General features: G+C 39.1%; 1 protein-coding gene across 9 annotated transcripts in view; it reads right to left on the bottom strand.

Moving 5' to 3' along the window:
- Window positions 1-840: 840 nt before the first annotated feature.
- Window positions 841-17,761, bottom strand: part of SLC9A7 (solute carrier family 9 member A7) — a 66,769-nt gene continuing 49,848 nt past the window's right edge. For 2 of the 9 annotated variants that reach the window (XM_077781517.2, XM_077781518.2), the window contains 4 exons: window positions 14,381-14,444; window positions 11,559-11,641; window positions 8,299-8,404; window positions 841-2,582 (listed from right to left, as the gene is read on the bottom strand). In XM_077781517.2, the coding sequence (XP_077637643.1) occupies window positions 2,334-2,582; window positions 8,299-8,404; window positions 11,559-11,641; window positions 14,381-14,444 (502 nt within the window). In that variant the 3' untranslated portion in view covers window positions 841-2,333. Of the gene's footprint in view, window positions 2,583-8,298; window positions 8,405-11,067; window positions 11,175-11,526; window positions 11,642-14,380; window positions 14,445-17,761 lie in introns of those variants that run through there. The other 7 variants (XM_085557208.1, XM_085557216.1, XM_085557212.1 and 4 more) reach the window with 5 other exon arrangements.

Below are 17,761 nucleotides of genomic sequence, written 5' to 3'. Positions count from 1 at the left end.
CTGCTCCTGGAGCCGGCGTCAGCAGCACTTGGAGCACCTCTCACGGAAAGCACCCTGGAAATTCCAGTGTTGGGCCCCTGTTAGTAGCAATGCTCTTGGCAGTCACAGGATCTGCTCATGGCTCCTCAGCTTTAACTGATAAACTGCCTGTGCTCCCAGGGAAGTGAAGGGAATTGGCCTTTTTTTGCAAAACACATGCAGGCCTGAAAAGGAGTTGTTTTGCTCAGTGATCTGCATCAGGGTTTGTTACTCTGCACCATTTAAGAGCAAAGCTCCCTCATTGCAGTCTACAGCTTCCTCTCGAGGGGAAGAGGAGAGGCACTGGTCTCTTCTCTCTGGTGAACAGTGACAGGGATCAGGGAATGGCCTGAAGTTGTGTCAGGGGACTTTTAGGTTGGATATTAGAAAAAGAACCTTTTTCTAATATCAGAACACCAGAGGGTGGCTGGGCACTGGAACAGCTCCCCAGGGCAGTGGTCACAGCACCAGCCTGACAGAGTTCAAGAAGCATTTGGACAACACCCTCAGGCACATGGTGTGCCCCTTGGGGATGGTGCTATGCAGGGCCAGGAGTTGGACTTGATAGTCCTTTTGTGTCCCTTCCAACTGGGAATATTCTGTGATTCTATATTGGTCTTAGAATTCTTCCAGAAAAACACTCCTGGTTTCCTTGTGTCTTTTCTTAATAATTTGAGACAGTCATTATAGATCAATACCCTTTATAAATTTACCCTGGAGGGACAGACAGGGAGGTAGATCATTGATTAGAGAACACATTTGAAAGAAAGCAGACTAGACAACACAACTGCAAAGTTCTTCTGCAGCAGGAAGCTCACGTACTGAGGTTAGCCCAATAAGTTTAATAGTTAAGGAAAAACAGAGTGGGTATTTACTCACACACAATTTTATGAGAGGAACAACTGAAATGACAGCAAGAAAAACACACTTTTTGGACAAACTGATATTACATCACGTTAGTGGGCCACAAACTCTTTAAAAAAATAAATCTTTTGAGACATGAGAATGAAATCACATTTTAGCATGCTTTAAATAGCTGAAAGGCTCTTCAAAGCATACATTTTCAGCTATTGGCAGAGACAATGATTATCTCCTCATCTGGAAATTAAAAAGCATTTAGCAATAAGTTAAAGCTAGCCTACATGTAAGTGGGCTAAATACTAGTCAGAGATTTTTCCCTTTTCACATTTAAGATGATACTACAGTTTATCACTTTGGGAGCTTATATGCTGTTGTGCAATGCCCCACTGAAGTTTCACATCTACTCTGCAAAAGAGAATAAGGGTAAACAGCTTCTTTTAGGATAGTCACAAATGGTAAAAACAGTAGTATTTGTTTGTCTGTTTTAATTAGATGTTTGCTGTTTATCACACACAAGAACTGTAAGCAGAGTCCATGAATTCTTCTGAGAATTATGAAACCTCCTGGTTCCATGCAAGTCCAATACTGCTTCTCTCTCTCTCTCTTTATTTCCCTCCTCCTCCTATCTGCAGTTTTCCCCAGCACAAGTTTCCAACTGTCTTCATATGAAAGAAAATTTTACTTCATGACTGCTACCCGAGAGAGCCTGGCTCCAGGCTCACGTTGGCTTCAGGTACATCTTAAACCACAGGAAGCTGCATGTTTTTCTTTTGAGGCACTAGAAGTTAGGCTAAGAGTAATAGTCAAGTTGCCCAAAGCTAAAGGGACAAGTAGCTTTCATTGCCTTCCTATTTAAACAGCTGGCCAGCAAAGAAATCTTATTTTCCCTTTTTTTCCCTGAAATAGATTAAGTACATTTTGCAGTAACAGATTCCCCAGTCTTTCATTCACACATCTGTAACCCTAATGTTTACTGTCCCATTTCACTTGAATTTCCTCAGCCTCACGAGAGAAGTTAACCATGGATCTCTTCACATTCAGATACGCGCACAATCTTTTTTGTCTCTTAATAATTATCAAATTTGTACTTGTCTTTTCACATTCTCAAGCTAAGCCAAGACAAGCTTGGTTCTATGACAACATTTTCAAGTATCTCTCTTCAGAGAGAGCTGCTGCAGCTGAACAAGACAATTGCAGCATGCTAGTTATACTTGGATTTGATAAGCAGTTGGAAAGAGGAGAATAACCAGTTTTCTCATTTGTCTATTTTCAGACATATAGAAAACCCCACTGTCAGCAACTTGAGTAAAAAATAGGTGACATCTTCAGACCCCAGTAAAACCACTTATGTGTGTTAACTTGTTTAAATAAACACCCCCACCTCAAGTGACACAGCGGCCTGCAGTCTTCCTTGATCCATTCACAGAGCAAGAATTATTTTACTGAGTCAGTAATCATGCATTGTATTCCAGAGGAAATACTAGCCGGGTACCCCTGTTTGTAACTTCATGATCTGCTGCTCCTAAATCACGTTCCAGTGCTTCCTCTGAACTACTTTTTGTTCTCCTGCTGTCAAGGTTAGTGGTAGCTGTATGGGGGCCAGAAGAACCATTTGCAGTTATTGTTGTATCACCATATGTCACAGTAAGGTCACCATCATTCAGAATAAAATCAGAATCCTCTTCTCGGAGCTGTTCCTGATTCTGAAAAAAAAAAAAAAAAAAAAAGAAAAATCTCTATACACATGCACAGCACCTTTCTTTGCTCAGAACATAACAGAAGAATTAACCTACATGTCAATACAGAAGAGATAAGGTTCCACCTTAAGAAATGTTAAAAATAACCTTGAACCCAGTGTTTGTAAATCAGCTTACTGTTCCCTGTATAACTACTGCTACTGGGGAGAGATGAGAGGGAGCTGAAGCCAAGAACTAGGTTATGGAACGAGTGACCCAGGATTTAGTAGCACTGGAAGGACACCAGAAGTACGAGAGATGAGTGGTACATATTGGGTTTTGCATGACAATTTAGAGGGCAGTACACGAGGATCAAGTATAGTTGAGCCACTTACACACAGAGTTGCATCTGTTGCTAATTAGTCAAATTCATTAGTAAACTTTTCATGCAAGTCAATAAGAACACAGAAAGTCCAAAATCTCAATATTCAAGGATTCCTCAACACTTTTTTGTTACACATCAAGAACTAACAATATTTTTTTCAAACTATCTCCTTACTTTTGCCTATTACTAAAGAAAGAATTACTTGACCTAGTTCTTCAGAATGCTTCTGAGCCATAAAGGATGGATAGAACAAAATGCTTGCTTCATAGTTTTGTAACTAGTTCTGATGTATTTTCTTCTCAAAATCATTTAAGAAAGTGGCTCACAAAACCCTGTGAATTTATTTTGGCAGAGATGGGATGAAATATTTAGTCAGGGAATAGAAATTGCCAAAGCATAATAAAGCACTTCATTTCTCTATCACAACATAATACAACAACAATTGTACCGTGTTCCACTCCTGTTTAACGTGGTAAAGGGCAAAATAGCTGAATTGGTCAGCAAATGGGCTTTCTTCATATCTGAAGAAAATTCTAATTACTGCTATAAGCTTGCTTTTTTGCAACTGAAAGCAATTATTTCCCCACATGAATGGCTCTGTACGGCTTAGCAGGAGCTAAAATGTGTATTGCTGTTCCCTCGGTAGACTGGACACGGATCGGGCTACGTTCTCAAAATACATTATTTTCTTGCACTGCGGCAAAGGAAGGGGGGCACAGGCCATGTGAGATGGGATGTCTGTGATCAACGTGAACAGAAAGCTCTGCTTCTACTGCAGAATAGGAGTTCAGGGCATTAGAGATTGAAAATGCTGATTAACCTGTCCACGATGAAAAATGCAGCTCCTGGCTAAATAAAACTTCCTGGGAAAGCTTCCTGTCATTATGTCAGAAAGATAATCAGACAAAATGAAGCTGCAAAAGCCTCTAGATGATACAGAATATATAACTAACGAGGACTAGAAGAGGTGTCAGGAGTTTGCCAAAATCAACAAAAGAAATGGTGCGCTTCAGTGTTGTCTGCAAGACAAGCTCTACTTTGAAGGAATGCTAATTTCTTAGAACCTTTATGGCATCCAAATTTATCATTGCTTTTTTGTGACAGGGTTAGTCTGATAGAGAGCACTGTTCTCAAAGAGCAAATATAGGTTAGGACGCTTGCTTTTTTGGTCACAAAGAAAACACTGACCTACTGTCACCATCTTAAATAGGAAAAAAAAAGGGGGAGAAATTAAGGGGTTCAGCTATAATTGACAGAAACCGCTTTTGAAATCTTTTAGTTGCAAAAGAAAAAGGAAGTCTGATGTATAAGACGAAAATGATTTAAAAAGTCACAAAATAATCAGTTTAAGAAAATCTGCAATCTGTATATATATTGTTTTGAAGAAGAGGTATTCATATAAGGATGAAAATCAGAAAAATAAGCAAGAACCAGGAAGTTTGTGACTGTTGACTGATTATGTTTTAAAAAGTTGAAGAAGCTGCTAAGGTCTGTCACACATTCCCCTTCATGGTTTTTGCCCTTGGAGAAGCACCAAGGAGGGAAAGGCAGCGTTAACAGAGCACAGAAGGTATGGCTGTACAAGGGCCACATGTGAAGTGGCTGCAGCAAGCTCCCAAAGCACCTCCTGTCTCCACAATGCTATTGAACAGTGAACCCTTGCAGCCACCTATCAGATAAGAAACTGTAAGAACACACTACACCTGAGCTTCCCCAAAGGCTGAGGAGCTCTTGGAAGCATGATACTGAAAGAGAGGGTCACAGGCTTTGTAATATATGGCAAGTACTGACTCAGTCTTACTTGGTTTGTCCCAGGCTGCACTTACATGTGCCTAAACATGATCAGTTCCAGAGAAAACACTGAGCTTTCTCTCAAGGTAGTGAACAAAAATTGCCTTGTAGAAGCCAAGGTCCACTTATTTGTTTCTGTTCTGAAACTGCAAGCAGCTTGTATTTTATTTCCTATATTTCTCCAGAGAACACCCACGAAAAATCTCATGTACTATACAGTTTTACTATGTTTGCAAACAAAGAGGATGGGCAAATAAACCTATCTTGCTTCATGCAGCACAAACAATTCATTCAAGAAAGACAGGAAATGTATCCAAATAGATCCACAGAGACTTGAAATACTCCCAAGAATAACCCTGAACAGGCCTCTGTAATCCCCTACGGTTCTGTAGGAAAAGCTTCAATTCACTCAGAAAACATAGGCCTGAACAACACTACTGAACCTGACATACTAAAATGGCTAAAGACTGAATCCAAAACTCTGCAAAAGTCTGAATTCTGCTTTGATGTGCTGACCATAACCTTGAGGGACTTCTCTGCAGACTATCCTCTTTGTGGTGAAAGCTGTTCCTGCTCCTAAGAATACATACTGGAGATGGTTTTTGTTATAAAAGCTTATTTAAAAGGAGTTACTGCTTACAAAGCCAGTCTTTATTGCCTTCTAAGACAATGTTTAAAAAAAGCACAAGCAAAGTACGATGCATGTGCAAAGTGCTGGCACTCACCACAAATGCTGTTGCTGAGCACAACACAGGCACCACAGATAACAGAACTTGCATTAGAAGTTACTTATCTTGTGGCTCCAAAACAAAAACATTGAACACCATGCATGCAAAATATATTCCAGTTTAAACCTGATGCTTCATTTAGTTTCTCTCTTTCTCATCTGAATTTAAATTCACCAAGGAAACTAAGTAATTTTTGCTATGAAGCTACAACCACTAAGGAGGGGGAAGGGGGAAGCCTGGCTGAACAGTTTTCTTATCCATTTTGAGAGTTCTCTCCTCCAAAGATTGCAAATCAAGTTTCTTCACTGGGCTTGCATATTTATAAATGACTTCAATTCCTTCTAGTCTCATACCAAGTTGTCATACTATGTATATGCAATAAATATATATGTTTTTAAGTGTGGAAGAGCCCCGAAACAAACAACAACAAAAAATATCTCCAGGAGGGCTTCTTTCAGCTGGAATAAATGACTGATAGAACAGAAAATTACTAAAAATTGCAAAGGACATTTCAAGAGGAAAAGCAAAATAGGTGATCTACATCAGTTTGGGATAAGCTGGAAAGCCCTGCCAACAGGTCAGGCACCAAAGATAACACCAGAAGAGGAAAACTGTGATTAAAATTATACATTTCAAAATTTAACTGCTAACAGCAGCAACTTTTCATGCTTTAAATTCCAACTTGTCTGTCTGGGTTGGAAACAGCCTAGTGGCACAGTGTTAAAGCAGTGGGAGAATGTCAACAAGGAACAGTAACATCATCCCTGGAAATAATCCACTGTATCTCACCCCTGTGGACTGACTCAGAGCCCTACACATACTCCATGCAAATTGAGGCTTAGAGGACATGATCTCATGCTGAGGTATAAGTTGTGGGTGGGCTGCATTGGAGGATTATTTGACTTTCAGACTTCTGAACCCCCCTTTGGCATTTAATTAAAAATACCTACTCCCACTTGTGGAAGTGAGAGTGAATTCTAAGTAAGGTTATGATAAAGTCAGAGAAGAAAAAAAAAAACTAAAACAACAAAAGCTAAAAACGATCTACAAATATACAGTCAGCATAGCCACATACTTATTGCTTTCTTCTCTATATAGATATCATAGCTCAGACATGCACCTGGAATGAGATCCAAGATTTAACACTTGTTTGGAAAACATATTTCACAGTTATGTTATACTTTATTAAGTATTTACAGACTTTTTTTTTCTTATTTAACTGACAATCTTCAGTCTTTAATTCTCACAGGTGTACCATTTATTTTTCCTGGAAATACCTCAGAAAAGCACTATTCCAAGCAGTTTCTGTCCTCACAAAGACATGGCTGTCTCTGTTGCTTCACCTGCATTTAATAGAAAGGCGAAAGATTCCATAGCTTATAAACCAGTAATGAAATGTCACAGCCAAGCACTGTAGCAAAGTCAGCCATGTAAAGAAACAAAAAGACACAAAGCAACTGTAGGGTTCAGAAACCTTGAAAAGAAGCTAGAAATAAAACTTCAAAATCATATTCTTTCCTAAGACAAATGCGGCACCTCACTGAAAAGGAACAGGAAAGAGAATACAATAGGAAAGTTCTGTATTATACACCTTAACGAAGTATACAACATAACAAGCCTTTTTAATGAAGCTAATGTCCTGTGTGTGCCACTGAGCCAATCCATTGAATAGTAAGTTTCTATATCTGGTGGTAGCCAACAATGGTGAGTAATGAGGGGAAAAAAAAAAAAGAAGAAAAAGAGCCAACTATAAGAGAAAATGAGAGTCAAAGCTTGCATATTCATTCTGGTTATATCCTCAGTTACTGGACAACTACTCTGATAAGATCATACAAAGACAGACTATGGGTAGTGCACAAGTGGGCTAATTGATCTGATGGATGCCTTCCAATCTAAACATGTTTTAAGACCTTCAATGCCATTGCAAAGATGGGAACTAGGCCAATTTCTTGTATTGCTATAGTTCCAAATGGGCAACAAGTACCTCAAAGTTCTTTGAAATTTTTCTATCAGGTATAAGTAAGATGCTAATGATACACAGAAAGAAATGTAGGTAAAGATTTCAATGCTGCAATTAGAATTCATAACTCTCTAGGAAAGGATTAATACACAACTGGTCCAAGACTGCTTGAGCATAGTGATATAAACATCCCAGAGAACCTGCAAATTTGAGATGTCCCACATGGTACTATGGCTTTATTTACAAGCAGTTTATGAAAAACTGTAGATTTCAGAAGCACTGTACAGATAAGAATGACAAGTATCAGGATCCTACAAGACTAATATGAGAATAGAGCACAAATTATTGCAAGACATGTCTGTAAAGACAGTATGGTGACCTGCTAGACTGAGATAAGTAACTGATTAATGGTTTCTGAAACCTGATCTCAAATTTTGCAGTGGAAACAATGCAGGGAAGAGCTACTAGGTTTTTTTTCCAGCTGGGTAAATGTGTCAATGACATCTCCAAGGAGAGCTCAAAGTTTAACAGCAACAGGCAAAGAATGCTGTCCAAAAGCCTTGAGAGGGGACTGAAAATTTTGAAGTACTTCACTGAACTGGGTTATTGATTAGGCCTGAAATTTCCCCATATCCTTAAATGTTATTTTTCTAAAGTAGTATTTGAACAATAAGATAATTTCTGATCTTAAACAACAGAAGCTTTTGCCTCAGGGGAGACAATCTTAAAATTTTTCTGCCTAGGAAAACCATGACTTTCTTGCAGTATGTCTATCAGACCAGCTGAAACCAGGACATTACCTAAAAAGAAAAAACAACAATTTGCTGAAATTAGATAAATAAAAATCAAAACTAAGAGGTATTGAATTGTTTTACTTACATCATAAACCTGGGGACTTGTCAGACAGCGGGCTATCAGGCCACACCAGCTGGGCAGCGTTGTGGTCAATGGAGGGCCACTGTGAGTGAGAATTGGCTTTAAATAACTTCAGTAGTTAAGGAAAACACACCAATGCTCAAAAACCACTACTGAAAATAAAAAGACAATTGTACATAAATGTAGTTCTGCCTTTGAACTGTGATATGCAATACTTGGACATAAAACACCCTCCCAACATTTTCCCCTTATTGTTTCAAGGTAGGTTCTTCACTCACTAATCTTCTGCAAGGACTACTAGCTAACTTTCTTCTTACAAGTTTCAAGCAGTTGCAATGTTTCCAGCTTCCATGCTCTTAAGTAAAAAGGAGAAAGCAAAGGTGGTTTAGTGTTGAAATATCCAAGGGTGTTTCTGCTCTGAAGATGGGAGCATAGTGTCAAGGTTGCAAGCTATGGGCAGCAAATGTCCTAGGTGTGGCTTAATACAGGGAAATACAGAAATTCTGTCCATTCAATGTCCTCAAAACAATATAACCACTTATCTGCTGGTTACTGAGCCACAGAGGTGCAGCCAGAGATACTACCCTGGTAATACTCACAGACATTTCTCTAGTGTACATATATTTACCACACGGTGCCAGAAAGGCAAAGGGAAAACTGTATGAACCATGTACCACAGTGTCAAAGGAAAGTAGTGCTACCTAAATGACACTGAGGGGACATGGGTGTGGGAAAGTGTCTTTAGTCCTATTTTACAGGTCTATGCCCTGGTAAATCCACACTTTTCACATGAGTACTCCATACTGATCATATGCCTGAAAAAATATACCCAAGATTCAAAATATATGTCTCTGTTAAAAAGCAGCATATTGATCTTGACTAGCACATTAATAAATCAATTTTATTTTAAATTCAAATATATAAGTTGCAGGTATTCTAGTTAATTTCTTAGGCACAGAGATAATAAAGTCCATTTGTTAATATAACAGTTTCCCTCCCAACCATTAAGATTCTTAGGGCAAAGGGGCTGTTTTAGCAGAGCTACCCCTTCCCTTTAGCAGAGCCTGGCACATCTGTTTACTCGAGAGGAGTTATGTTTCCTCCTTTCCTCCTTCACTAGGAGTGTGGTTACACCCATTCCTGGAAAGTAACAAGCTCTTCGCCCTTGCACTAACCCAGGCTCCACGCTGCCCCTGTGCCAGACAGGCAGCAACTCAGCCGTGAAAAAACAAGCCCAGTTGAAGACATCTGCTACTTCATCAAACTTGCAGTTTTCTCCCTGTTTGACAGTTGTGGGTGAGCCCAGGGAACAGCCCACAACATTAAGTGAACTCTGCATTCCACAGGAATGAAGTTCCCACTCATCCATGCGTACAGAGCTCTGCAGGCAATAGTGAGCTCTGGAGCACACTTTTCCGTCATTGCTTACATCTTTTTCAAGTTAAGCTCTCTTGCAAAGAGTGAATTTTGAGAGAATCTGCCTTTCTACCCAGAAATCAAGTGAATGCACCAGCAAAAAAAACCCACTTAGACATGGATATAGGTGGCAATTCTAAAGATCATCCCATCTGTACAGTTTAAGCCCACCCAGCCAATGCTTATCTGAATGCCTTCTTCCAACAGAAGGAGCAGACTTTTATCTCTACATACAGTAAGACAGTTCTGCCTCTCAATGTCAGTTTCCTTGGCACAAACATCACAGAAATTTTCCTAAATATTGCTAGTCATCACTGGGAAAAAAAAAAAAAAATGCACTGTCAAGATCCTTTAAGTTTCTGTGAAACAGGTAATTAGGCTGTAATTTTCCCCAGGCACTCCCCCCGCCTTTGCTGTAGCTGCTAGGGAGGGATGTTCTTTGCAAGCGTCAGCTGAGGGAAGTCAGCATTGCCAACTACTCCTTTCATTGGGCACATCCCTTTTGTAAAGGCAAGGGAAGAGGACAGCTCTGCTTCCTCCTTAAAAAGACAAAAAAGAAGCAGTCAGCCACAGCCAGATCTTTCATGCTTTTAACACGGAAGTCTCTCTGGTTTTTTGGGGTATTTTTAATAATAAAAATTGACCTTGAGGCACTTTGAGGCCAATCACTAGAAGAGTTAACTTGGAATTATGAACATTTATGGATGTTTAAAATAGCACATACACCCCCGTCTGTGCTTTGGGTCAGTACTACTGCAACCGAAAGCATTGGTCACAAACAGATTTTATCCCAAAGATGCAAGTGCTATTAGGATCCAAACATTTTTAACATACTAGCTAGGTTTGTCTGGGTGTGAAAGCCTCATGCACAAGGCATGGAAGGAAACTACTATGCTCCAACCAGCCCAGCAATCTCTCATCAATCAAAGGCCAAGACCCCAGTGGAAAGACTCACATGCAATCTACAAGAACATTAGGGCCCTATCTCTGGTTAGTGTGTATATTTAGCTGCCCCAGAAATTACTAGGAATTCAGTCCTGACATTTCTTTGGGTTTCTAGGTATAAGTGACTTGCCATGGCCACAAGATTATTTTTGCCATTTTCCGCTAAGTGACTCTAAGCTGTTGAGGAGGAGCAGCTGTGACATACTCAATGTGTCATAATTAATAACATACTATTAAGTAGATTCAAAAAAAAACCCAAACCCACAAGCATGAAATACAGGACAGCTACACAAAAGTTACTCAGAATCTTAAACAAGGTTATCTAAATAGTATAATAATAGCTTCAGAAAGGTTGTTCAGTACTATACACACTCAGAGACACTCTGCTTTAACACCCATAGTACCTTCTGGATATACTTAAGGAGATCAGCTGGATCTCATGTAGATTTTTAGTTCCAGAACTTCCTCTTTAGGAATCAACCACAGATTTTGGGACTTCATCACAAAAGCAGATGGCTCTGCAGAGCAATGAGTTGAGGCTTAGATATATACAATGAACTGGAAAACTAGTTTGTGCTATTAGCATCATTGAAAAGAAGCACAGATTAATAGAACAAATTAGAGGTCCTGAAACAGTTAATTGTCTGTCTTATTGTTTAGGAAGGTACTTCATCTCTGACTGGCTTCTGTCCGCCAGCATGTGTCACACACCCTACATTAGGGAAAGGAAAAGTCTGCTGAGCCAGTGAGTCCAGCTTCAGTTCTGTGCCTTGAGCCTGTCAAATACTTGAGAGAGTCAAACAGGAGAAAGATCAAGTGCTTAAGGCTACATATGGGTACATGGAAAGGGAAAAAGTGAGCATTTCATGCCTTGTAAGTAGGCTGTGTTTTCAGAAGGATACTTATGATCAAAGCTATACCACAGCCTGAAGAGCCAAGCGCTTTCCTGCTTCGTTCTGTTCCTTCGCGCAGAATCTTGGCCATCCTAAAAGTAAGATAAAAACATATTCAATACTTCAGGCAGAAAAACACAGAACTATATACTCCAATAATTCATAATATAATGTCCTGTCAAAAAATAAAATAAAAAAAAGCCATATTACTTCAATACTTGAAACACAGAAGTACTTGAAACACAGAAGAAATCTGTTTAGAGACTTGCTAATACTGAGTTTACCTTCCCTAGAAAGACCAGAAAGAACTGTAGAGAACCAGGCTTTCTTCATTGCACTCAAGTTACCTTAACAACTCCACTACCACCAAGTTCCCTGGAGCCTAAAATCTTTTCTTGCTGTTAGTTTAGTAACAGATATAGAAATAATTTCCAAACTGATAAATAAGCCTCATTGATATTCCAAGACTGATACCTATTCATTACTTGGCTGGCTTCCTTAACTCTAGGTCTAGGTCTAACTGTATGTTTGATGGTTTTTCTTAAGCATATTGCTTCCTTGGAAGAACAAGTGAAATTACCATATCTGATAAATTCTCAGAACTCTGATGAAATTTATCACATTGAAAAGAAATGTCCTTAACAGAGAATCCATATAAAGATCACAATTGAGGGAGGTCATGCAAATCTCCGAAATGCTGGATCAACCTTCAAAGGGCCAACAGTGTTAAATGTAATCTCTTACCTAGCTGTGCTGCAAATGATCACACCAGCTGGTCTGCAGCTGCATTTGTTTTAACTTTTGTTACTGTTTAGGGTTTGAGTGCTTTGCTTTGTGTTTTTGTTTTGTTGTTTGTTGTTCAGATTGGAGGGGGGGGGGGGTGTCTGTGGCCAGAGGCCAGAGTTAAACACAGGAAAACAAATAAAACAAATGAATGCCTTGTATGAATCTTCCAAACTACTGGAAAAGGGCAAGACAGGATTACACTGCGTACTTCTGACCTGCAAAAAATCCATTATCCACCAAGAGTTAAACCAAATAAATTTTCACTCCCTCCCCTTCCCAAATGATATATTTTCTTTAACTGTGACATAGTGCTAATCTTGGCTTGGTGAAAGAAAGATGATTCCAAAGGGAACTGACTAATGCACTACATTAGCAATGCAATGCACAGCTAAAGAGGGATAGTAGAAAGGGTTAGTTTTTTATGTTTACATGGGAAAAAGCAAACATAATATTTCCATGGCAGACACTGAATGAGAACAGAATACCCATGCTCTGTTCCCATTAGAGCAATTCCTCAATTACTGAGGACAAGCTCAGTCTGAACTGGCCAAAGCCATCTTTCCATGATACCAATTCCTAACCTTGAAATATATATCTATGAATATATGCAGTAATTGTGGCCTTCACTGTAAAAACTCTTTTGAAACCTGGACTTCTTGTTACTTCCAGATAGTTACAAAACAAAGTTCACCCTTTCTTGTAGCCAACTCCGCCATTTCAGCATCTATTTTGTGTGCTGGACACAGGCTTTTACAAAGAACATAGAGATGCCAAGTGTAGTTTCTGAAATGAAAGATGTGCTTCCTGAGCAAGTATCTCTTACCTGTACAACATGTACCATGAAAAGAAAAAGGAAGGATTGGAAAAAAAGCCAAAAAACCCCACAACCAACTAAAAATACACCAAACAAACAACCCCCCCCCAAAAAAAAATAACAACCCAAAAATCAACAAGAAAAAACACCAGAAACAAATAAACACCACCAACAAAAAACCTACCAACCCCCCCCCAAAAAAAAAAAAAAAAACAAACCCAAAAAACCAAACCTACCCTAAGGCAGGAGAAACCACTATGAAAAATAGCTAATCCTAAATACATTATTCTATCTCTGACCAGCCTGAACACTGGCATCATCATACAACCCTTGCTCCCTAAACATCCTCTAGATCCAAAGTTGTCTTCTTCAAGTAGGTTCCTTCATAAGCCACCAGCTGTGCTGCTAAAATATCAGTGTCAAGCAGAGCTCTGGAAGAGTGCAAACCAAGGTCTGGACAGAGGAAATTCCCAGTTAAGCCTGAGGAAGAATTTTTGAGTTGTTTTGGTTTTTTCCAGATCTTTCACTCCTCCTGTGAATCAACTCAAGTTTATAGATGAGCGAAACTTAAAATTCTGCTATGAACAACATTCTTCCAATGATCTTGTTTACCAATAGCATATTTCAGGGGAAAAAAGTCAACTCTTGGGTTGTTACTGATGCGTGGAAAGCTTCAGTAAAGATTCACAGCAGCAGTTGGCTGAATACAAATGGAAGCTTGCCCGTGCTCCTTCTGCTTCACCCAGGTGATAGGTAGTGCAGGCAGGATACAGCTGGCATGTGGTTTGGTATACAAGAGTTGAGATCAGATTAGCAAACTTAATCTTGGATTCTAAGCAAGTCCAAGGGCCAAAATTTGGTATCAGTTAAGGAGGAGGAGCTAAGAGTGTTACCTCTGAACTGAGAAGAACTATTTATGCAGTAGCATGCCAAGAGCAAGCATGTTGGTAGGTGAGGGAAGAAGAAAGTGCATTGTTATACAGTGTATTAGTAGATTTGGGAAGGTTTGTGATGCCTTACGTGTATACAAAAATGTGACCATGACAGCGTTGCACCCAAAATCACTGAATGTTTTTCAGTGGGCATTACTTGAATATTACAAAGCAAAATCCCCTACTGTCTTACTAGCTCGGACAGAAAGGTTTTATCCATGCATACAACTTCTGCAGTTTTTTATTGTTTTAGTTATAAAATAAGATCAACCTATTATAGAAGTTATGTAATTACTTACTCCTTGTAAGACTTGAAAGCTGTCATTAGTAGGTGGAGGATCCTGATCTGGGTCAACCCCAACCCTACAGAAACATTAGGAAAACAAAGCAAGTGGTGTTACTGAGGGTTGCAAATGCTGTAAGTTTGGCAGAATGCATTTTAAAAGCACTTTAAGCACCCAGCAAAGCTGCATCAGAGAGGTTATAAGAATAGATTGAGGAAGAGCTGTCCATTAATCCCCTGCAGTTACATAGCTATAAACAAGATACTTTTTCACTCAAGAAATTGCTTTAACTCTATGTCAGCATCAACTTCTACTGCTTACCTTTGTTGCCAATTTTTTTAGAACACTGGAAAATACTATTTTGCCTTAAAAAGTGAATGGCATCCTCTTCAGTGGACAGTATCCCTCAGGTCCAGCAGGAAGAAAACAGAAACTAAGGATAAAGCCCAGCCTAAATACTTCTCCAGCAAATAACTGCCAGATAAATCTGTGAATGGCTGAAATACACTGTTTTTAACAGACACACTCCATGTTTTAACACACTATGGGAAGCAAAAAAAATATTTTATAAAGGGTCACAACATTAATTTGCTGCAAGTTTCATTCACCTAACACAACACAGCCACAGTGGACTAACACGTGGCCTGTAGTCCAGCCTCCCATCTGAGTGAGGCAGGGTTTGTGTAGCGAGGGTGTTGACACAGAATATGTTAAGAAGAAACTGTCTACTCACTTTTGCATAGTTAGAAACTGAATAGTTAGAATACTGAACCATCCTTGCACATAGGGCTCCTATCCAAGATTGGCATTTAATTCTTGTAATTATGTTCAGGTTTTTCTGGTCTGGTTTGGGGTAGACTGGATTTGTCTATTTTATATCCTATTCATGTCCTGTTCTCTGTCAGCTCTTGTAGAACCTAAGCCTCCAACCTTAAAAGTTAGGTAAGATTCTTAGTCTCAAACATGCTGTGTTTCAGTTCCACCATGTCACATAGTAAGTGTAGGAAAACACATGCAACAGCCATCTCGGACAATAAGATTTTGTTAACATTGTCACTTCTACTCCCTTAGAAGGGACTGAGCTGGTTTGGTGAAATTTCCTTGTCACTTAGACTTTTTGTATGTTTGCTAATCATTTTATAGCTATGGTGTTTATGCAACAGCCCTAAGAATCACCAGAAGCCAAGAGAACCTTGCTGGTCAGGCCATATAATTGGTTTGTCCCAGGGACACCATGCTTGGATCAAATAAAAGGAGAACACTTTCAAATAGCTTCCAGGGCAGCATTTTTTGATAGAACAATAGAAGAAGAAAAGTTTAAAGTCATCCTTGTAGACTCACAGCCAGCTCAAGGCCCCACATGAGTTAATGTAATTCAGAGAAAATCCAGAAGGCTGCTCTGCACCAGCCTCCTATGAAACTAGTGCTAATCCAGTCCTTTGCTTGGATTTTTTTTTTTCCTAAGCCTCTTGCTCTTTCCTCATCACTTCCTTTTTCCACATATAGAATCATCTTGAACTTTAGGCACATTTAGCCTGGAAATTCCTTGGCACTCACCAGCCTTAGAATGGAAAAGCTTCACCAGTTTAAGGGAACACTGGATAGAGAGACTGAGTACTGGATTGTAACCATGCTAAAATAAAGCACCACACACAAGAGCTCTGTGAGCTGAGAGCTGAGGTGTTACTGCTTTGGCTATCACTACATAAGAACAGGTTTTGACAGGGAAACCTGGTTCTAATGCAGAAAGCTGACAAACAACATCAGGAAACTGACTTAGTACAGTAATACAAGTATATACATAAGAGTATGCATTCCTTTATAAGTACACATGAAAATAAAAAAAAAAACACTTGTGGCTTTCCAAACTGCCCATGTGGGAAGGTTCAATGTGTTATGCAAAGCAACCAGGCTCATGTTGGCTGTGTAGCTGACACTGTGAATGGGGAGTTCAAGAAGTTTGTTCCAAAAAATGAACACAGCCCACATTCTCCAAATTGTTTTTACTCCCTGGGCTACCTATTCACTTCACAGTACATAAGAAAACCAAACAATTCAGTGTCTCAACTTTTACTTGACTTACAAGGTTGTGCATTTGTTTTGAGAATTTTAACTGCCCTTAGGCAGGGGAGTGGGGCTTAATAGATGACCAAAGCAGGATAATGACACTGTTCAATGAAAAGTCATAGTATATCACAGATCAGGAATTTGGGTTCACTGTTGTGCTGAAGAGGGAAAAAAAAAAAAGTTTCTATATTAAAATTGTTCAAATTTTAGGAAAAAAAACATACTACAAATGTTCCTTTCCATATTGAAATAGTATATCCACACAGACTTGTCAATTTAAATTTTTTCAGTTATTCTACAAATTAATTTTGAATATTTGTAAATAATTATTTTCCAAAAATCACAGTTTTAAAAATAAATTCACTCTTGAAGTCTGTTCCTCAGAGATTAACAACAAATAATTGCCATTTTGAATTCTCACAACTACTTTTTGTATATTTCAAACAATATGCTTTTGTCCTCTATTCTAGCATCAATTGTATAGGAAGTGTAACTTTTTGGTAGCAAGCCTTCCTGTTTAACTTTCAAGGTTAAATACCCTTATCTCATAGCAAGCATCACTTTTTTTTGCAGGCCCAGCCCTAGAATTCTAAGGAAGTGTCACTTTAATCACCTGAAACAAAACAATACCAAAAAACAGTCAAGTCTGTCCCAACCTCCTTTACAGTGAAAAGAAGCACAGAAAACACTTAGTTACTTCATCTTTGCTTAACTTCTTCAATAGTTAAAAGTACAAGTAAGGCTGATGCACTTATGTCTTCAACGTTGATTTTCTTCTTATGCTGAACAGAAAAAAAATACATTTTATATGCTTTTATTTTAAAAGCTTCCTGTCATTTACAGGTGCTACAAAGGTCAATATCAGTTCTCATTTATTTAACCTGCTTTATAAATTAGACTGTTACTGGATGGATTTACACAGATCCCCTCCCAGAGATCAGAGGCACAGAGAGGGCCTTGCTAAAGGCTGGACCATTTTGCTCAAACCCCACACTGTGAAAACAGTGTTTGACTGAAGAGGCACCTCTGTGATGGGGACTGAGTGGCACAGCAGATGTGGCACAGCCAAGGCCAAGGCAGTGCAGATGCTAGCAAGCATCTTTGTTTTCCCCTCCACTCTTTCTGAGAGCCCTTTGCAGGAGTTGTTTGGGGATTCCCCAAGGCTGTATAAATAAGTAATTCTTAAAAGGAAGATTTCAGATGAAGAATACTAGCAGTCTTTTAGCTGTAACAATGCATATATGTTTCAAAATCAGTGAAAAATCCATTTACTTCCCCCATTTTAACTTTGGTATCTGATAGACACCTTATTCCTCCAGTACAGACAAT

Source organism: Lonchura striata, chromosome 1 (genome assembly GCF_050655825.1).
Source record: "Lonchura striata isolate lonStrDom1 chromosome 1, ASM5065582v1, whole genome shotgun sequence".
Taxonomy (NCBI): Eukaryota; Metazoa; Chordata; class Aves; order Passeriformes; family Estrildidae; genus Lonchura; species Lonchura striata.
Note: the sequence above shows the minus strand (reverse complement) of the source record. Positions and strands in the feature narration are given on the sequence as shown.